At 40.4% G+C, this 23,344-nt stretch overlaps 1 protein-coding gene across 2 annotated transcripts in view; it reads left to right on the top strand.

Annotated features, from left to right (window-relative positions):
• The first annotated feature begins 306 nt into the window (after positions 1–306).
• Positions 307–23,344, top strand: part of LOC119648077 (coronin-2B-like) — a 70,951-nt gene continuing 47,913 nt past the window's right edge. Inside the window, exon 1 of one of the 2 annotated variants that reach the window (XM_038049562.1) lies at positions 307–969. In XM_038049562.1, the coding sequence (XP_037905490.1) occupies positions 784–969 (186 nt within the window). In that variant the 5' untranslated portion in view covers positions 307–783. The remainder of the gene's footprint in view (positions 970–23,344) is intronic. The other variant, XM_038049563.1, reaches the window with a different exon arrangement.

Here is a 23,344-nt window from a genome sequence, read left to right as displayed (position 1 = left end):
TTTATAAAATGAGTTACTCTCAAACGCAACGATCTTGACTGCGGGGATCCACATATAAATGACTATAGCTGGTGAATCTGTTGTCAACTCCAACGACGATCCTATATTTATTTTAGTCTGCTGGGCGATTCAAAGGACGGTGCACTGTAAAGAAAAGCACTTGCCCATCGTTATCATCCCTCCTATTTCCCAATTTTGAACACGTGCAACGCTTGCTAGGAACCAATAGATTGCACTGCCAGACAAAAACAAAACAAACGTCATTTACATTTCAAACTCGAAAATTTCCAGTACTAAATCAGTGGCACCAACACCCCACTGGAAAACGTAAAACGCTGTGCACCCCGCTCCCTGCTTCCACCTAGTCCATCGTTCTACAAACATCCAAGCGAGAGGAAATCGCGCAAACCCGCTCGCACTGCAGCCGAACAAAACGCCGAATTTCTGCAAATATTCAAGTGAAGTGCAAGCCCCGCTCGCCGGCTGAGGTCGTTATTCGCGTCCGCAACATTCACCGCGAGTTTCCCCATCGCAGTTCAGTCTCAGACAAAGTCGTGTTGCGCTCAGTCCCGAATCGGTTTTGCGGCTAACGCGGCAGTTTGGCAAGTTTTTGTGTCCATCGAAACGGGGTCGGGAGTTCTCTAGCCAAGAGCCAAGCAGAAGTGCAGTGAAAGGTGCGATTCGCCGCGAGCGTCCTTGCAAGAACTCTTCTTCCACGGCCGTCGAAGACCCGTTCCGTTGACTGGTACAAGACCCGCGGTCGTTGCTCCCGGCGCGAAGGATATGCCCGAAAGAAAGGCCGACGAGGCGTTTATGGAAAAGATCCGCAACCGCCCTTGCGAAAAGGACAAGCTTCACCAGAGTGCCTGCATCGCGACCATCCCCAGTAGTGGTAATGTGTCTTCTTCGATGACCTCAAGCGGCCAGAACACAATCGACTCGCGAGCCTGCACCAGACCCGAGAAAAAGGTAAAGAAAGAATTGGCTGCGCGGCGACCGCCGTTGCCGCGGGAAAGGTCATTGATTGCTTTATTCGCGATCTCCAGAAATACTTTCATTCCGAGCTGATGCTGTGGGGCATCTGCTCGTCCGAGGGTAATTGGGCCGCGGACGGTCAGAAAAATCGATTGGGGACAATCGGACGTCTTTTGACATTTGTTGCATTGTTGTGCCATTCTTGCGGCAGGATGATGTCATCGGATGCGTCCTTTGCCGCCTGGTTTTTGTCCTGAATAGTCAGCTGTTGCGCGGACAATGCCTTCTGGACTTTAGTACAGTTCTCAGTGGCGGCTAGAGAAAGGATTCAAGTGGATTCTTTGGCATTGGTACTTCCAAACAGGGAAGCTGTTCCTCGTTTGATAATCTTCACAAGTGACCACTGTGAATCTTTTCATCAATACTTGCTTCCACTGACAATTTGGATCGCCTTTTTCCTGACTGAGCGCAAATTCTAGTAATATTGACTTTCATTTTGGTTTGGTGGGCTTTTAAACTTAATTTTTTGGATTTCGGTGTTTAGGAGCGAAAGTCCAGATCAATGCATTTAAGGACTCATTGTTATTCTGGGTCTCTGCTCCTAAATATCTGTTCAAGAGATCATCTCGTGACAAATCTTCGTAGATTGGTTTGATGACTGTTTGAACTTCTTCAGCCAAAAGTGCCTTCTTGTGGTGGAAACTATCCAGTTCTCCTTTAGCTTCCGCTTTGCGCCATTTGCACCAACTATCCTCGCCTGCTGGACAATTTTGATGCTGAGGATTTTCCTCTGTAGCACATTTATGGAAGAAAGTTGTCCAAATTTCTTGCTTCATTCCTTCTATCGAATTTGTGTGTCGACGAATAGCTAGCCCAAAACATATCCTTTTACGTCGAATTGATGGGGGGGTCCCCATACATGCAAAAGGGGGTGTAAAATTTTTTTTCATCAAATATAGTCATGTGGGGTATCAAAATAGTTATCGTTCCGATGCTTGTAGTTCTTCTAAATAAAAATAAAACTAGGTAGCTTGCTCCTACTACAATATATTAATTACAATATTACAATTAAGCTTAAGCTTAAGTACTGAGGAAGAAAGTAAGTAGCTTTCGAAATACGTATTTACTAACTATTAAAATATATTGTAGTAGGAGCAAGCTACCTAGTTTTATTTTTATGGGGTATCAAATTAAAGGTCTCGATTAGTACTTTTCAAAGCCGATGTTAGTTTTGACATTCGTTGGAAGGGTGGGGAGCCCGGGGGGTTGAAAGTGATCACTTCTCTAAGGGGGCCATTCTCAGAAACTACCAAACCGAAAAATCTGAAAAAAATCAGGAGGCTGTCACTATATGGTGCCTGGGCTCCGAAATACCTTCCATGCCGATATCTGTTTAAATAAAGTTAATAATAGTATATTACTACAATTTTTTGTAATTGGTTAGAAACCCCCTTAAGTTCATCCTAGTACCATTAAATTTTGCATTGCAGTGATATAGGCTATAATAAGAGAAGCATGATCTTACCAAGTTTGGTGGAAATCGCACTATTACTAACAAAGTTATAATACCTCAAATTTGTTGCTTCTTTGAAAATTGAAGACTATGAATGTCCATATCACCCGCAAGTGGATACTCTCACATAATATATGGATATATTACGTGCTACGTACTAAGAAATACACAAAACCTTTCGTACCTGAAGCGTCCAGCTTCCGGTTTCCCGACTTGTTTACTACTACGTATATTTTATTATTTGCAGAAATACCGGAGAAAACTCCAGCAAAATCCAATATACAATATACAAAACTTGTCGCAATTGGAACATCCATGTTCATGCGTGCTAAAAGTTTCTTTGCTGATGTTGATGCGAAGTCCTTTTTCTTTCCATGAAATACTCGTTTTTTAGTGCGAGCATGACGTTGAACGTTAAAGCGATCTCCCTTCGTACGATTCATTTTAAAAAATCGCTGAACACACAAACAGCACAAAACTTATAACAAAATATAACTGAGTATAGCTTGAAAGCCTTTCAGTGCTCACTCTAGAGTGGATTGTCCTTTTTATTCCAAACAACAAATAAGTTTAGACAATTGATTGGTTTTCTGTCTTTCTATATTTATACCTGTGTTCGAATTTATAAGGCTCAGGTAAAAAAATAACAGGTAAAAAAAGATTCAACGCTCTTGCTCATTGAGTACTCTAGCCGCGGCTGCAAACTCCTTACCTGTTTAACACTGTAATTTCTGAACGACTCGGAATATTGGAAAATTCTTTTGCCCACATATTCTCCACTATATATAGATACAATTCATGTAGAAAAAAAAATCGATTTCTCCAACCCGACACACGGGATGACCCCCTTAATTCCCCATGGCTTCGTTCAAACCATCTCCGAATATCCGGAATGATGCGATATGTCCAACCACCAGTATGTGGTTCGTCCCATCGCTTTTGCCACCCTTCGATAAATTCCCACCGTGCCAGCTGCCGTCGAAATGCGCTAGACTCTCCAGCTGCATACGTTTTGTCGTAGAGTCGACCGGCCTTCATTCGCCAAGATGTCTATGGGGGACATCCCTGCTAGTATTTATGTTGGTTCTCTTGATGTTGTCCGATATGCACTGCATACCCGGAGTGCACTTAGCCGATACGCTACTCTCAATTTTCGGCAGTTCACTTTGTTATTCAGAACAGCCCAGACTGGAGCTGTGTAGAGTAGCACGGAGCTGACTACCCTAGAAAGCAGAAGACGTCGACTTTGTCTTGGCCCCCCAATGTTCGGTAGTATCCTCGAAATCGTTGCAGCGATGGAAGACGTGTCAATGTGTCTTTTGAAGTTGAGTCTTCTATCAATAATTACTCCCAAGTATTTGAGCGATGGTTGGGAGTAAATTGTTTTTTCCCCAACTTTGATTTTCAGAGTTGTGTTCTTTCTTCTCTTGCTAATGAGAACTACTTCTGTTTTATGTTCAGCAAGTGAAAGGCCAGAATTTCTCAACCAGGAGTTGATCTCCCATATCGCTTCATTTGCATAGATCTCGGTCTCGCTTTGCAATCACTATTATTCCGATATCATCGGCGAAGCCACGTTGTCCGGTAGGCGTAGCGTCAACACTCCATCATACAAAATTAACCACAGCAAGGGACCCAAGACAGAACCCTGTGGTACACCGCACGTTGTCGGGAATATTTTTAGCCCATCGTCCGGGTCGCAGTAAAGTCTTCTCCCAAGGAAAGACTCACTCACAATGCGTACCATTGTACCCATACTTGAGGGCCTGTAGCTTGTCGAGTGCCTCGATGTTTTTTTCCCATTTTGCACTGTTAAACGCATTTTTACGTGGAGGGTAATTACTGCGCAGCATTTTCCTTCTTGTATTGCAGCCTGAACCAAACCAGCCAGCATGCTGATTGCGTCGACAGTTGATTTCGCCTTACAAAATCCGTATTGTTTGCCGGAGAGGCCTCCTTCCTTTTCCGCAACAGCGAGTTGTCTGTTGTCTATTACTCGTTCAAATAGTTTGCCAATGTTATTGACCAGACATATCGGTCTATATGAGGAGGGGTCACCCAATGGTTTACCTACCTTCTGAATGTGTGTGAGCTTTTGTAATTCCATTGCTCGGGGAATTCTCCTTCCCTAAGGCATGCCGTGAAAACTTGGGCAAACCTACCTGGCGCTGTCTTGACGGCTGTTTTCAGGGCAAAGTTAGGGATTCCATCCGGTCCTGGAGTATTTTTTTCAGTCAATCTTTTCGCTGCGTCTGGAACCTCCTCATTTACCACTACCGGAACTTCGTCGGGATTTGAATGTACTGCAGGAAGACTTGTACAGTTCACATTTGCTGGGAATAAAGTGTTCACTATATTCTGCAATAACTCTGGACAAGTAATCGATGAGGAGCGCTCGCATTTTAGTGATGACATCAGCGACCTATATGCGCCACCCCATGGGTCAGAGTCTGCTTCAGTACACATGAAATGTTCACATTTGCTCTTTGCGATAGCTACTTGCAATTTATTCCTCGCATTTTTATATTGCACGTGTAGCTCCTCGAACTCAGTTCGGTTTCTTCTGCGCTGGGAGCGTCTCCTAGCTTTGAGGCACTTTTTCCTCCATTCCTCACTTTCTGAATTCCACCAAAAATTAGAATTCCGTCTTCGGAAAGTGCTACGTCGAACGGTAGCAATTTTTCCAGGACCTGTCAAACTTTTTTTGTGCGCTTCCCGATAGCAATGTAGCTTTCAGAAGTACCTCCTTGAATATTTTTGCGTCAAATTTCTTGGTTACTCAGCTCATCGTTATTCGTTTGTCTGTCTGTCTGTCTGTCACACCCGATTTATTCGGAAACCATTTTATTGTAAGTTGAAGGGAAACACTTTTTTCATTAAATGTGGCCATGTGCGGTATCGAATGAAAGGTCTCAATTAGTACTTTTCAAAATTGGTTCCATATTTGATATTGTGTGAAACATAGGGGAGTAAGGACTCAAAATATATGACCCTCAAAAAGTGGAACAGGTCTCGTTCTCAGAACCTACCCAAACGAAAATCCTGAAAAAAATCACAGTGGTGCATCTCCGATTCCGGTATCTGGACAAATAAAGTTATGATAGTTATTTCCATATTTTAGAAATTTACCCGGCAACCCCCCTTATGTTCGTCCTAGAAGTACAAAATTTGGCATGGGTGTAATAAATGCATAATGCACAAATTGGTAAGGTTTTAAGAGATCCAACTATTATTAACAAAGTTATAGGGGTGAAACTGTCATTTTTTGTGAATTTCGTGCATTCTACAACCTGTATGACGTCATCATCACATATCAATTCGTCAATACCACAACCAAATGAGTTCTTATGAATGGGGTCTCAAAGAATTATTTTGTTTTAGTTTTTTATCAATTGTGTATGTAGGTATATAGTATTTGCGTGCTAATGAACTTTGCGGGTAGTGCCTAATTCAGATAAATATAAGAAGTAAATCGGAAATGTGGGTACGATCAATTTATATACGTGCATATATGTGTACAGTATTCGGAAATAGGCAGTTTGTTTGTTTAGGGTGAGCGTAAGATCTATGGCTGTAATATGTACGTAGTTTGGAAAAGTATGAAGGAATATGTTGGGTTTGTAGCTATATCCGGATAGGAAAATGTGGGTTGAAATTTCTTACATAAGATGAACACAAAACCTTTATACCCGAAGCGCGAGCTTCCGGTATTCCGATTTGTTCTAAAGTTGTATAGCAGCTGGTGTTAAATCACCTAATGATACTTAAAAACTGTACTATAGTTTTGACGGCTCTCTGAGACGTCCAAATTAAATATTATCGCAACATAATTACTGTAAGTCGAATATATTTTAGAGTGTACTTGAGCCCTTTTGGACTAGTTATTACATATAATCAGTTTTTCTTTTCTTGCTCCTATAGTTTTGTTGCGGAAAGTAGGCGTTTATTGTTATGAAGGTAAAAAAAACTGATTTCTGATACAAAGGAGGCACTTCCACTATTAAAATTTCGCCGCAGTTGAGGTTAGCTTCAGCACAGTGCCGATTGGAGTACCAAAGAGGAGTTTAAGCACATCATCCAACAATAATGCTAGTTATTCGATTTTTACATTATTTCATGTCTACATATAACTCCTTATATAGGCGCCATCACTTGCTTTTGGCGATGTGTTTTAAGGCGGTCCTCTACTGTCAAGCGTAAATTTCAGGAAGATAATCCAGTGAATATTCTTTTATTTGATTCGGACTTGTTTCGAATTTTGAAAAATAGCTATCGTTTTTCTTATGTCCTTGAAATGTCCTTGTCGAAATATCATGAGGGATCTGAACGGTCCTTTTATCTATCCTAAATCAAAAAAAAATATATTTCTCATTAATAAGTGGAGCCAAAATTAGTTGGATTAGCTGCTGTTGAGTGTGTATACCCATGCATCTTTCTAGTAAATCAGCATTCTCTCACAACAAAAAAAAAAATAATCGATTTGTTGAGACCACGACGATAGAAGACCCCCTTAACTCTACGCAGAACTTGTCGAGAGGCTTAGCGGTGAAATTGTCGCCTTTTCTTAACGAAGGGAAGAGATGTTTTTGAAATCTCGAATAATGAAATTGCATCAAGATAAGTCGTTGTCTTGTTTCTAACATTGCCATTCCCCGTCAATTTCTAGTTGCTTTTTTTTCAATTCGGAGCTGTTCACGTACTTTAGATCATGTCAATTGAATGCTGCCAACGTATTTTGCATGAGTCTAATAGTGATAGAAATTTTTTATTATAGAAAAAAAGAATAAGGAGAAGAAAATTTTATTTTTTAAATGCCTTCCTCTTCCTCAGTGAAGAGGGCAACTGGTCCTTGAAATACCGGTATATGAGCAATAAAAAACTCATTATTCGGCATTTAAAAAATAAAATTTTATCTTTTTAAATTATTGTGTTAAACAAAATCTTATTAAAATCGATTCGCTGTCGTCTGTCTGCCACACGCACTTTGCTCTAAAACGGCTAAACCGATCCGAACGAAATTTGGCGGATAGATGGGAGGAGTTTAAAGGGGACTCCCCATACATGCAAAGGGCGGATTTAAGGAAAATTTTCACCGGATATAGTGGTATAGGATGTCAAATAAAAGGTCTCGATTAGTACTTTCTGAAGTTGTGAATTGCAAAGTGTGCGAGTAAGGAGTCAAAATGCACGCACTTAAAGTGAGACAGAACTCATTTTCGGAAACTACCCAACCTAAAAATCCGAAAAAATTAGGGTGGTGCGCTTAGATAAAATCTAGGCCTCAAAGTATGTCCCATTTCGATATCTGCTCAAGTAAACTTACTAAGAGTATATTACCAACTTTTAGAAATTTACTGGAAAATCCCCGTTCATCCTAAGCCTACTAAATTTCGCACCAGCATATATGTATACAGAATATTTCGCATACACATGCCAAATTTCACGAAAATCTGGCCATTGACACTGCAGTTCAAACTTTGTAGTTTCGCCCGAATTTACTGCTTCTAAAGCCATGCAAATTTGATGCTCCCTTGAAGTGGGTTAGAGCATTTCATTCAAGACCGTAACGGCACATTACAGGATTATAGTACCCTATAGGAGGCATTGTTGTCAGCATTGCGCTTGCCCGAGATTATTACCCTGATTTGACGCAACTATCCGGACACAAATAATTTATTTAAATCGTTTTTTAAAAATTAGAAGCCGACCTTTTGGTCGCTTGCCGTTGACTTCGATGTTCAGACCAATATTGGCAAGCGAATTCTCGTTAGCGCGAATTATGTAACCATACAATCGAAAACGCCTCACTCGCAGTTTTTCCATGATTGATGCAACCCCATATCGATCGCGGATATCCTCATTTTGGATGAGTTCCATGCAACATTTTCGTCTCCATTATCGCAAGACGCTGTTCATTGCCTTTTATAGTCGGGCAACACTCGGAACCATAGAGAGCGGCAGACGGACGATATTACGGTGAATTTTAGATTTCAGACGTTCGCTGATATGTCGATCACAAAGAACACCAGTTGTGGAATGTCACTTCATCCAGGTCGCATTAATGCGTGAAGCAATTTCATTACGCAATTCTCCATTGGCTAATTGCATTGACCCCAGACACTTAAATCACTCAGTTCTGGCAATGGCAGTAACCTGCCCAGAACTGAGCGATTTAAATATCTCGGGTCAATGCTATCAGCCACTGGGGAACTGCGTTATGCTCTTCACATAGGGAAACACAAAACCTTTTATACCTGAAGCGTCAAGCTTCCGGTTTCCCAACTTGTTTTCATTATAAAATAAGCCGGAAAAGCGACATACATAGAAGCATTTTTTTGTTTCCTATTGTAGCGCAGCGGGGTTAACAATATTCGAAATTTATTTCGAGTGTTGTTAATTCGGATAGCCCCATACACCCAGAACGTCATTGGCCCGTACCAAAGAGGCTTCACCCTAGGCAAATCAGCAACAGATCAGATTGTTTCTCTGCGGCAAGCGATGGAAAAACTGCTGGAATATGGACAACAGTTGTACCATCTATTCATCGATTTTAAAGCCGCCTATGATAGCATAGCCAGGGTAAAACTGTACACGGCCATGAGAGAATTCGGTACTCCGACGAAATTGATAAGACTGACTAGGCTGACCCTGACCAATGTGCGAGGCCAGATAAAAGCAGCAGGATCACTCTTAAGACCATTCGACATCAACAACGGTCTACGACCAGGGGATGCCCTATCATGGGTCCTCTTTAACCTGGGCATGGAGAAAGTGATCCGTGATGCTGAGGTAAATGCGAAATACGATCCTCTTTAAGTTCACCCAACTACTGGCCTATGCTGCCAATATCGACATCATGGGAAGAAACACCCGAGACGTACAAACTGCCTTCATCCAGATCGAGCAGGCGGCAATTGGGGCGAGATCTTGGGCTGCACATCAATGAACAACCAACAACATCAAACAGCACTGATCAGACAGGAAGAATAAGGATAGGAGAATACAACTTTGAGACCGTTGACAATTTCTCCTATCTAGGGTCGAAAATCACAACCGATAACAGCTACGATGATGAAATCCGCGTACAGTTGTTGTCAGCCAACAGAGCCTATTTCAGCTTAGAAAAACTGTTCCGCTCGAAACGCCTCACCATAGGGTCAAAGCTCTTACTGTACAAGACAATGATCTTGCCAGTCCTCATGTATTCTTCGGAGACTTGGGTTCTTAACAAGTAAAATTGCGAACTCTTGGCCGCGTTCGAGAGAAGAATCCTCCGAAGAATTTTTGGCCCCCTACATAAGGATGGACGATTCCGTAGCCACCATAACGACGAAATCTATGAGCGATACCATGACCGTCCGGTTGTGGATAAAATCCGGCTCAATTGGTTACGGTGGGTGGGTCACCTAATCCGTATGGATGAGAATGATCGCCGGGAAAGTCTATAAGGGCAATATCTATGGTAGAAAAAGAAGATGAGGCAGACCCTGCCTAAGATGAAGCGATGGCTTAGGTCAGGACGCCAGACAGCTTTTAGGGATATCAAATTGGTGGACCTCGGCGCAAAACCGGGATGTCTGGAGTTCCTTATTAAGGCAGGCCTAGACCGGATACCGGTTGTTGCGCCGTTGATGATGATGATGTACTCAGCAGCTGTGGAATATCTGATCTTCACACTGTTCTCTACCTTCAAAGTTATCTTATTAATTACTGAGAACGAATATATGTCATCCTTTATATATTGGAGATAGTTTGCAGTTAGGGCGGGTCCAATGTATTTCTTACGAATTCCGTATAGGTGCTTTCAGTATATTCAGAATGAAACGTTATGTATCGCCTTCTAACTGGGAAAGTGAAGGCATTCCGTCATACTTGGAGCTACTTACTTGCAAGTCTTGGCTATTTTGAAATGCATCCCCTTTCCAATAAATTTTGTTCATACTATTAAATCAGAAGTGGCTGACCTCATTTAAAACGGTTCACATAAGCGTAATCAGAATTGATACCACCAGGCATTATTCAATAGGCAAACTCGCCCCTGGGTTGAATACTCATTATATGATCGCTTCAGGTGAATTGATTACTTACTAATCAATTATATACCGCGAAATGCTTTTACTTTCGAAAAATAGCGTAAATTACGAAATGAACCTCCATTTAATTACCAGGACAACGGTTAAAGATAATTGAAATCAAATATGTACTGCTCACGCTCGCAAAAAGATCTAAATTGCGTCATAGATTTTTCTCGTGTTTTGGTGAGAAGGTTTCAAAGTCAATGCCCCATGTTATGTTACAATTTTACAATTGCTCATTGATTTAATCGTATTGGAGGTAATTTCGGTGAGATTGCATCAAGGTAGTTTGGAATTTAACCCACTGTGTACGTTGGTGAGATAAAAGAGTTTCAATGGGAAGTGTTCATATTGCAAAAGTCTCTGCATCTAGGTTTGGTGCCGCCTGGTTTTGGTAAACATAACAAAACCGCTGAATAGGCAGTTCAACATCATCTAAAGGTTATGCACAATTTTTTATTTAAAATAATTCTGTGATACAAATCCCCAGTTATCAATTGCTGACTTATCTGCACGTGCCAAACTTAATTTGTGCCATCAACTCATTACCCATTTATTTACTTTATAGAGCAATTAAGCTGACTTGGCTTCAGGTGATCGTAAGAAGGTGCCAAAGTAAAATGTTAACTCTGAACCGGTTACCTTATTTATTCCGTCATTTTTGTTTATTAATGCGCTAACCGCCTCCTAATATTCAGCACTAATAACATCGTTCTCCATGAAGTTCAACGAAGACTCATAACGCCTTTAATAAAGGCAACCGAAAGTCACATAAGATTCCGATTAGCGTTTCCAAAGAGTAGATGAAGGGGATTAAAGATACCATTCCGTACGATGCGCACCAGTGTATTACTACAGGAACAGTTAAAGAAGAAATAGTTAAGATATTTACGGTAAAAAATGCGCATGAAAAATTGATTTTGTTTGGGTATTAGGTCATCATTTGCTCGATTTACTCTTCCATGTTTTAACAGATGGTGATGATATCTAACTATGAGGGTCTGTAGCAGACATTATTATGTTTTCACAATTGCCTTGATTCGGCGTGGCCAGTGAGGGGAGAACACTGTTTTCCTCCAATGCTGTTGAAATGTATCTGTTAGAGATATGTATGCGCATAAAACCACTAACCATCAATTTCAAAGTACCAAGAATTAATGGAAATATTATGATTTGGATGCTGGGATGTAACAGGTGATCATTTTCTAAAGTGAAATTACTTCAATTACTAAGGGGCGTGTTTTTAATGGTTGCTACATAATTTGATGATGGAAACATCTCAATACGAAAATATGCTTTTCGGTTTACTTAGGTAAGAAGCAGGCTGGTTTTATTTAGCTCGTTTCATTGTTCGTTAGAATTTCAAAATAGAGTCGTTTAAGTATGTATGGAAAACCAGGTGAGGAGTCACTATGTCCAGAATTATCTATGAACAGTTAGTGCTCCAAAGAATTATATGATTGCCTTTTTCATGGTAGGAAGGTAGGTATCAGTGGCCGCTCTGAGGAATCCAATTTGGGCTGTGGTGCGCCCTTTTATGCCACAAAATCTTAAGACCGTGACTGCTAAGCAAGGAGGCAGTCCAGCCGGCTCAGATTTACAAAGCCAGCCCGTATCATTCACGCAGGGCAGCAGCGATTTTTCTGAGGTCCTGAAAGAATGGTTTGCCTAATGTCGGCAGCTTGACTCTAGATAGAGCTGAGGGTTTCTTCCTGTTCTCCGCAGCTTCGGCATTGCGAATTGTAAGGTCTGCCGAGTCTGACGGCGTGTACCCTATTGGTCAGTGCCCTGTGTAGACAGCCGTGATCTTATATGCATTTGCACGCGTCTGGCATAAGAGCTCTCGGACTTTGTTATAAGCGGGCCAAATCCTTTGACTTAATACAGGTAGTGAACCTTCGCCATCTGAAGTCCGCAGCTGCTAAGTAGTGCGGGTAGATTCTACCCTTGACAGTCGCTACCGGGACACACTGGCGAAAGCTGGAAGATCGTACGGCTCGAATACACTGTGTGCATTTGAGAAAATTCTCGCACGAACTCTACGGGCCATTTTTAATCGGCCAGTGAAGAACAATGTGTCGTATATTTGCAACACACCGCCGGTCTTCCAAACTGCCCTGTTTGGAAAGTCCACAGCAAAGTTTCTCGTGAAGTTCAGCTTGCGTGTATTGTAGGCCGTAGGAAATGCTCAGATTTCCCGAAGTACTCGCCTACAATTTTAGTATGGCCACAAGACTTTGCTGTTCAACATCCGGACTCACGTAGTCTGACAGCACTACACACTACAACGTATTTAATATGAAGGTCTAGAAGTTGGTAGGAATACATCCGGAGCTTCTGCCGAGCGGTAATATCCTATTAAGTTTTGTCCTATTGTACTTTTTGCGCAAAGCCTGTCAACATACATTAGAGCCGTACATTCAGAAAAACATCCACGGTGGTGGTGAATAGCTTCAGTTCCGTTTTGGTTGCATTTATGCCAAGTCCGCATCTAACGCACACAGACATACCTTTCCCAACGCTCCTTCCATGATATCACTCATAATAGAGCGAAACATCCCTGACACCAATATCACCAAGTCGTCGGCATACGCCACCACCTTCACCCCGCTCCTGTCCAATAACCGTAAAATTTCGTCCATTACTATTAACCAGAATACCGGGGAGATGGGTTCACGTTGCGGTGTGCCTTTGTTCATAGCTCTGATCAAGTGGCCACCTTCCAGATCCAACTGGAGTATCCTGGTTCTTAGCATGGATATTATCCAATGCGTAAGGTACCTCTTCAACACAATGCTGGTTAAGGCTTCCTTAATGGTGTTGGTTAAATGCTCCTTCTATATCTAGAAAGGCAGCTAGGATATACTGCTTGTACTGCAGTGGCTGATCAACCGTGCGTTTGAGGTAGGTATGCTGAGACTTAGAGAAAGACGTTCTAACCATAATCCTCCTTAAATGAGATCTAAGGTCTTCAATACGAAAAAGTTGAGGCTAATTGGTCGAAAGTCCTTCACGGACTCTTTCTGTATGAAAACTACTCGTTTCCGTCTCCAAGACTGCGGTATGGATCCCAAAGAGATACAACTCCGGTGAATCTCGACAAGCTACGGCGCAAGCATTTCCTGTATCATGACTGACATTATACCTTCTAGGTCCGTCGATTTATATGCGGAGAAGCTATTTATAGCCCAGTCGATCTTACCCTCGGTAATTATCGATTTGATAGTCTCGCACGAGTGGGGCGGCCATACATACTGTTTGATTTACAGTGCTCTTCGCTAGCGGGGAAGTGCGTTTGAACTATAATAGAAGCTCCAAGAGTTTTCCAGAAGATTCCGTCCAGGAGCCTTCCGACTCGTTGTTTTCAATGTTCTGACATTAGTCCAACCAGGATCGCCTCCTGGCAGTCTTGATAGCCGATTTGTACTTCTTCAGGCAGCCCTTGTATGGCTGCCAATATTTGTGCCTGTAGCAGATGTTGGTCAGCGTCCTGAGGCTGCACAAATCTTCATTATACCATGGCACAATGCCTTCTTGTTGTATCTAGCAAGGCACGAGACTTTAAATGCCGTTTCGAATGCCTTTTCCAGAGCCCCGACCTTTAACTCCAGTTCGTTTTATCGTGTCAATCTTACCAATTTGAGCACCGGTTTTTGATGACTTGACCAAACTTCCTCTTGTCGATCTTCCTGTGGTCTTTGAAAGATTTGGATACCTCTGCGGCGAGATATAGAATGAAAAGTAACCAACTGTATTATCTGAGAAGAATCTCTGGTTAAAAATTCTCCAGTTCCCCACCCTGGAAGTCCCATTGTCAGTTATTAAGGTGATATCAAGGACTTCCTCCAAACCATCACAGTCCTTCGAGCTGGGAAAATGGAAGTTTGGGGTACTGCCTCTGTTACACACCAATAGATTTGTATTAATAATAAAATTAAAGAATGACTCACCTCTTTCGTTGATTTCCGAGCTGCCCCAATGCGTATGCCTTGCATTGGCGTCGCAGGCTTTCAAAAGATTGGCCCTTATTTGTTGCTATGGTGGACGTCAAATGTTGCAGTTCTTCTGGCGGGGTTGATATGTCGTGACTCATGTAAGCCGAGGAAATATACACGTTCTCTGGCCCGGTTTGCTCCAATTTGACCACTTGACCAATTTGAATACAAGGACCACCTGGGAGGAATCGAAGCAGGGGATGAATCCCTTGTGTTCGCCTTTGTTGTCCGGTGCTAATTTGCGGCTAGCGGAGTTTCCATCCGTCAGCGTCACTTTGGGTAACTGACTCCTACCCACACCGCCGAAGGGTTTCGCAGTTCATGGCTCGTCTGCTGGCTGCCGTTACTTACTTGTTGCTTAGCGTCTGAGCCCTTGCACACTCTGCTGTTTTTGTTCTACCTCATCTTGATCGATTGCATTTGAAAGTGGTATATTCTTGAACAATCGCCTGGTATTTAACCTTCCTTTTCATCCCGCTCGTCGGCATCGTACTCAGAATATGTACGGCCTTCTGGTAGTGGCTCTTGAGCAGAACTCAAGCGAACCTCAACTTCTTAGTTGGTTTCTGGTGACCTTTCTTTTGAGAGAACCCCCGATGTTGAGGATTTCGGGTTAGGCAATGGGTTTCAAGCTGGAAACCACTAGTCCGTTTGTCGCCTGGCTCTGAGAGGTCCCTGCAGTTGGTTTCAGCACGGCAGTGCAACGGATGGCACCGACTTTACTGCACTCGACGGCTACTGTCTCCTGGCTGGATGTCAGTAGTTCGTTCTTCGATGATGCGCCTGGCATCACCACCCCTCCTTTTATATTATCTGAGTGTAATTATGCAGTGTTTCCAACGATAAATTATTTGAAATAATAAAAAACTTGTTTCTTTTTCGTTGGTGTAGTCCCTTGTTAGCACTGATGAAGGGAACAAATGGTTCCCGAAGTATCGGTATTTGCAAGAATAAATATCTACACCAACGAAAAAGAAACAACAAGTTTTTTGTTATTTCAAATTCTTTATTATGTTTTTTTTTATTTCAGTCCATGCCTTGATCCCACGAGTAGTACGGGTAGAATGTCCACCCTGGCCACCAGGGTAAAGGTCTTATTTGAAACTGAAGGTGCCCAAGGTATTCAGAGCTCGAATACTAAAGATCGAGCTCCCTGGCGACGCAGCCTCGGCGTATACTATTCCACGTTGACTAGGGGTCCTTTTAGCACCTTCTCCAGTGCAGGAAGGACGATTCCAAATGTGCTTCACCTCTAAGTCTTTACATGAAGCTTGCACTGTTGTTCTGCGCTACGTGTTTCTAGAGCGTCCCACTCGTAGTGGGCAATGTGTTCCACTGGGTGGCGTAGTCGACGATGAAACTATCGGCCTTAGAGCATGTCCTATCACTTTCGCTTTCTAATCAGTTGTCTACCGCTGACTGGGCCGTACATCGACGTAGTTTTTTTGTTTGATAATCTCTCTGGTCAAAATACCCTGGAAATACACCGGATGAAAGTGTTTGACGAAGACTCAGAGCCTTTAAGTGATAGTGACATTAATGCAAATAGGAAATGTGATACTACTTGTCAGTCTGACTCTGCTTTCAGTCTTCTCTAAACTCACAGCCATTTGGCGAAGGCTTGGTGTGAGAGCAGGTCATCAACATAGTCGCATTTTTTAGGCAGCCTGAAGGACGTAACCTATGACAAGAAAGACTTCATTCTTTTGATTTGAAAAAAAAAATGCTAGTAAAATAAGCCGATTGCGAGTGGGTGCTTATGGACAATTCGCTTTATCAGAATCAATATCTAAATATCGAAATTTTGGCCTGGATGACAAAAAACGGGCCGGCCAGCGAAAAGTTTTAAAAACATCAATTGAAAGCATTTTTGAATGAGTATTCAGCTCAAACGCTGAAAGAACTTGCAGGAGCAATCGATGGTACCGAGGCAGCTATCAGCAAACATTTATATGCTATAGGAAAGATTCGAAAGGAAGGAAAATAGCTGCCACATAATTGACCGAAAGTGGAAGTGTAGTCACACGGTTTTTTTGGTAAATCTGATATTCTGTTGTACGTCGAAAACGCTTGAGAATCGGAAGAAAGTTTCGTTTTTCAATATCTGCAAGTACACAGCCTTTAACTCGATATATTTGATTCACAATTCATTATTTTTTCGAGCAGAAATCCGCGAACTCGTAAGTAGGAAAGTAATGGCATCAATATATTTTTTGGCTGAGCTATTCTGTGTACTATCTCGTCTGCCTTGGCTATTACCCTCCCATAGGATTTAGATTACTGCTTTTAAGTGTAATAACGTTTTGTCCTGGCTGTATTATTTTAGTTTGAATCACAAAGATCGGTTTGAGGGAAACAGGATTTTTTCCATCGTTGATCTGATTTAAAACTATTTTACTATTTAAAAAATAAGTTTCCATTTGATTTTAATCCGGGGGTGGTGGTGGTGACAGAAATTTCTTTTATCGATTTTATCTAATGATCGATTTCCATTGATATCCTTACCATCTTTTGATTTTGATTTCTTTCGCGCTGCTAATACATATGAAATTTCACTGTAGTTTGGCTTATTGGCTTTAAAGTGAGATTGTTTCAATTTGAATTCAGTTCACGTATTGGAGTACCATGGTCAGTAGATAATTCGGGATTCCAGACATATTTGCTGATAGTGAGCAGTCGACACTCGTGCACCTTGTAGACAAATGATTTGAAGCAGACACGCTTGGCATGCTGGCGTCCAAAAAAATGGCTAACTCATCTGTAGACGAACCAAAATTGATGAATTGATTTTCTATCACTGCTTTATTACCATTGTTGTTTCCTCTTCTAATACGTCAATAAAATGCGGAGTGAATACAGATTCAAGTCAATTTGCATGAAGCATCCAGACGGATATCGATTTTTATTGTGTTGATTCATGTCGCGAATGCACTAGTTTAAGCAATAAAAAATTATACTTTTGTCTATATCCTTAATTGCGCTTGAGTTGCATATAAAAATGTATTTCAGCAAAGTTGTTTCTATGGATTTATTTATTATTTAACTCCTAGGAAATCGAAAAAATTCAAGGATTTAATTCTGTCTGTCTTGTGTCCTGGATTTGAATCCTGGTTGAGTTATTGATATTTGTGTTTGGCTTTTTGCTCCTCCAGTTACTGCACTGAAGCTCGTTGAAAATCAAGTGGGAAGGATAACAAATGTCTTAAGCTAAAGAAGTAAATAAGTAGAAGTAAAAAATCATAATAATAAACCAGTGCCACAAAGGAAGAAGTTGCAAATCATTCGATTTACTAATTTCGTCCAAAGCAAATAATTGCAATCTCGAGAGGTTGAAGATTATTATATCCCTTTAGTTCTGACGAGCTCAATTGTCAATTGTCTGTTTTACGTATCCAAATACACGTTTCATATATTTCCAACGTTCTGTAAAAATCGGTTTACTAATCATGGGGTGTGTTGATTTTTATTCAAATTTAGGTTAAGTTGGTAAGGGTATAGTGATAGACTCTTTTCGGAAGAAGAATAAAAACTCAAAAATTTTTATTTTCGTATTCGATATTTGTTTATTAATATAATATATAAGGTTTTGTGTGAAACAACACTTTAAAATGGATTCAGTGTATGTCTGTCTGACACAATCGATTTACTTGGAACTTGCTAAACATATTATCACGAAATTTGATGAGGAGTCTGTGAATTCCTTTACATAGAGCACCAATTTGTTGGTAATTTAAAAGAGGGTTCCCCATACATGCGGAAGGAATGGTAATTTTTTTTGACAGAATATGGTCATGTGTATCGAATTAGTACTTTTCGAAACATCTTATTTTTGGTATTTTGAGAGAGGGAGGAGTGAGCCCCAAAAATTAAATAAGTCTCGTTCTCAGAACCTATCCAACTGAAAAATCTGAAGATCATCACAATGGTGCATCTATAAGATGGTATATTATCATATTTCTGAAATTTACCATGCAGGCATCAGATAAGGATTCACTCTTTTTCTCCGATTATCATTTGCCACCTCATTCACCGCTTCTAGACCACATTCGCCATTAAAGATGACCTACAAACAATTAAAAAGAGCCAACAATTTAAAATTGAAAAAAAAAAATATTTTGTACCAACTTAACTTTCTCCAATAGCTCGAATCGTAATCCTCGTGAAAGCGGGCCCGTAAAAATCCCTCTCATTGCAACGCTTCTGTGTACTGTATGATGGGATATCTCAAAACCAGCGTCTCTCACGTCATCCAAAATACTCTGGAAGTTGCTGTTCGAATCTCTTCAGGCTTTCACAAAATTTGTTGGTTTTCCCTTTGAGTAGCTTTCTGTTTTCGATTGTAGATTCTTCAATTACTCTGAAATCAAGAACAATCCTGAATTTTGCTCTTACTTCAACTACTGATGATTTGGAAGCACCGACATTTGAAGCAGTCGCTGCATAGCTTGACTTTCCTTCTTTCAGAAGGGATACAACTTGCACTTTCTATTTCATCATCATCAACGGCGCAACAACCGGTATCCGGTCTAGGCCTGCCTTAATAAGGAACTCCAGGCATCTCGGTTTTGCGCCGAAGTCCACCAATTCGATATCCCCAAAAGCTGTCTGGCGTCCTGGCCTACGCCATGGCTCCATCTTAGGCAGGGTCTGCCTCGTCTTCTTTTTCTACCATAGATATTGCCCTTATAGACTCCGGGTGTGATCATTCTCATCCATGCGGATTAAGTGACCTACATGAGGACTGGCAAAATCATTGTCTTGTATAGTAAAAGCTTTGACCCTATAGTAAGACGTTTCGAGCGGAACAGTTTTTTCAGACTTTGGCCTAGATTAGGTTTGAATATAAAGGCGAATTTCACTTGGATATAATTCGCACTCATATCGTGTTTGCGATTATACATAATGGAGCGATCACAATTTGTAGCCACTTTCGGTTACGCTGTTCCCGTGGCAGAGGGGAGCCAGCAGCTGATGAGATGCCTCTGCCCTGGACGAAATCGTCAATCATTCTTTTAAATGATGGCGTTTTCTCCCATTTTAGGAAGTCTCGGAAGAATCCTCCTAAATTCACACCAGCTCAGATAATTTGTGGTAACACAAATCAGATATTACTCAACAATCTTGGAAAGTTTACTGCAAATCGTACTATTACTAACGAAATTGGTGAATCAACATTGTAATTTCTGTGTGAATTTATTGCACTCTAAAGCATCATAGAAACTGTGGGCGCGAAAATCCAGTTGGATCTGGGCCTTGGAGCGTGTTAGAGCACCTCATTTAAGACCGTAGGAGACAATGTGATTAGCATTACGCCCGGCTGTGATTATTACTCTGCTTTGGCACAGTCTATCATTCACAGACACAGTCTATCATTCACAGTTGAATCGGCTGTTATTTGATTAATCCCTCTGTCAGCAGTCAGATTTGAATCGTGACTTTCCGCTGCGACATACTAATATTCTAACCATTAAGCCATTCGGTTATTATTTCAAACTATTGTCTGATATACAATCCAAGGAAAGTAGTTATATACATACAGTAGTGGTCAAAATTTTGGAAACTTCTCTGTAAAGAGAATCAAATGTTTGTGAAATTTTTATTTTATGATGTATTTCAAAAATATTTTTTTTAGGTTGAAGCTTTCTGTAGACTCTTTCGCATGGATATTATTGCTGTGAATTTAATAAAAACAAAAAAAATCCAACAAAAATTGGAATCGTAAAATTTTTAACCAGTCAAAACTTTGGAAACTTTTTTTTAAATTTGTATATTACAGTTTTTAAAAGATGCCTCGTACTAAAACATTTTCAAATGAGATAAAGGAACTAATGATAAGTGCAATTGAGAATGGTAACACTTTATGAAAAGTCGGAGTGCTTTTTGATGTCACAAAATCTAGGCTATTGAGAGTCCATAAATCACGGAAGGAAAGGGGTACGGTAGACCGTTTAAAAGGAGGTAGATGCCTAACTAATTTAACGAAATCAATGCGAAGATCCTTGGTTAACGCTAAGCGAGACAATCTGCACGAAAATAGTACACATGTTCGAAAGAAGCTGCTGAATTTTACAATGTTCAAATATCAACAGCAGCTGCTCAAGGTCTTTTGCGGTTGTGAAACAATTGATTTTTACTAATATGGCCTAATTATATTATAATAACTTTCAATGAAAATAGGCAAATGGAATGACGGCCATCAAAAAAACCTTGGATTTCGAAGAAAAATATGAAAGATAGATAAAAAATGCGGAAACTCGTAAAGATTGATCAGTCGCTGATTGGGTTCGCGTTTTGTGGAGCAACGAGAGTAAACTTAATCTGTTTGGTACTGAAGGAATTAGATATGTTTGCCGTCTAGGTGGAGCCTGCAACAAACCCAAGTAAAGAAGCATGGATCCCCGGAAGCGTAATGATCCGGGGCTGATATCACTTTTGTGTGAAATACGCGGCACTAACAGCATTTATTATAGGGTGCTTTTCTTATGATGGTGTTGGTCCAATGAGTCAAGGTGAAGGTGTTATGAGATCGCCAATGTATTGTGACGTTTTGGGAGCAAGATGGGAAAATACTGGGTCTTCTCACAGAATAGCGGTCCTAAGCACACGTCCAATTTTGTTCACAATTGGACAAATGACAACCAAGTTGCAAAAATAACCTGGTTTTCTCAAAATCCTGATATGAATCTTATTGAGCATTGAGAAGAGTTAGATTGACGTATTTGTAAAACAGCTGAACTAATGGCTGCTCTCCAACAAATAGTTCACAAGTCTAGTTGATGTAATAGTGAACTTAGTTGAATCTATTCCGCGAAAATGTGAAGCAGTAAAAAAGACTATCCAACGAAATATTACAAAAAATTACTCCTTTTTCCCATTGTTATTGTTGTAAACTGCTTCTGAGACAAAAGTTTTCAAAGTTTTGATCACTACTGTATATGTATCGTAAAAAAAGATATTTAATTGCATTTCTGGCTTACCCGCATTATAAAAAGGCCTTCAGTATTTTCCGGAAGTCAATATCAAAGCCTAGCGTACCGTAAGCATTATAAATACTTTTCGATTTTCTAATGCCTCCTCTGCCCTCCTTCGATCGAGACTAAGAGCGGACAAGTCCACTTTATTTTATGTTTTTATCTCCTTGATTACTATTGGCATGTGTGAATCTGCCAAAATATTAATTTAATCTGATCTACAGTTTACAATTTTTTCTTGGCATAGGCTTTCTCTAAATCTGTCACATGAAGTGTTCAATTTGTAAATAAAGGCCTGTATTTGTTTTGTATTTGGGCTTAAATAGTGCTTTTAGCTCTTTCAGAGTAGTTAAACTCACACTCTCACAGCATTGCAACTACTTTGCCTAACATCTTTGTTTTGTCCACATTCCTTTCCTTTTACAAATATTTCCATAAATTTTTCTACGCCTTCTGATTCTGTTTTCTTGTTTATAATTTTCATTCGTCCATTGATAAGACTACGCCTATGTTCCATTATCTTCAAAACAACCCTAAGCGTGTGGTAAATTTATCGCAGCAAGATAAATATGTGCTCATGGTTATTTAACAGTGGACTGAACCAGGGCCCCAGTTTTCAAGTGGACCGAAAGGTTCGCATTTCTACCTAACTACTCCAAGCCCATCACATTGCCAAATTATAATTTATTGGCTTCAAGGGTATGTTTAGGTTCCGTCAAGAATGTTTCATCAGAATTTTAAATTTGTGTGCCCTCATACTATGCTTAGTAAAAAATGGTCAGAACTAATGAGTAACACTTTTGGGAGTCCCTTTCATAGATTTTCTTATGCGTCATACTAACAGCAAGTCAACCGAATGAGCCTAATTGGCATTCGAAGATAATGGGCTACTTTTTAACGTCGGATTCTTAGGACCTAATTGGCTTTCGGAGGTAATAGGGTATTTTTGAGGTATATATATCCGCAAGTCATTATGCATTAGTCAGATCACATACTTTGTCCTTTTGCTTTCGATGCATGCGGAAATGCCTGTGCAAAAGAATATGAAATGGTTAATATTTACGAATTGAGTAGGATGAGCATTTCGATAATGGGCGATTATTGGAATAAGCATTGCGTGAATGGGACCAAGAAAGGCTGCAGCATCAAAAAGGAAAAGAGGCCTAGAATCGCGATTTTCTACTAGATTATGCAGTGCCTTTTAAGTAGAATCTAAGGTTACTCGGCAAGTTCTAACCAAGCAGCGAATACCTGAAATACATGAAGTTTCAATGACATCATTCTTGTTCCAATCTCGAACAAGCCATGTACAAATATTTCGTTTTTACACACATTTGTAGCGAGCACTTTAAACATTCCGAACTGAATGTCACTCTCATACAAACTTGCGATAATGTAATGTTTTTTTCTCATGATATTATTTGTAATTATCAGAAGATGCGATCATGTTTTCAATTGAATATTTCAATTATAGATACGCCTTATCGGTTTGGCAAATTATTCTATCAGTTGAGGAAGAAGCGTGCGTAAAAAAATATGGATTTGTTGTGTGTACTTTGAATGGGAAGAGGAGTGTCAATTTTTTAAGCAGATTACATAATTTGCGTTGTAGGATTTCGATAAAAGTATGTTTATCACTTCTATTTTTATTGGTTGCAAGTCACCATCAGTAGAAAATCAATAAAACTTATCGTTGAATAAAAGATTAAGCTTTATATTAGGATTAAAGCTACTACCGCGAGGTTTGCAAGTTTCTTCTCTATTACGTAGTCTAGTAATACAAGCAGGTATGGACAGTTATGTGTAGATTGAAGT

Source organism: Hermetia illucens, chromosome 2 (genome assembly GCF_905115235.1).
Source record: "Hermetia illucens chromosome 2, iHerIll2.2.curated.20191125, whole genome shotgun sequence".
NCBI lineage: Eukaryota > Metazoa > Arthropoda > Insecta > Diptera > Stratiomyidae > Hermetia > Hermetia illucens.
Note: the sequence above shows the minus strand (reverse complement) of the source record. Positions and strands in the feature narration are given on the sequence as shown.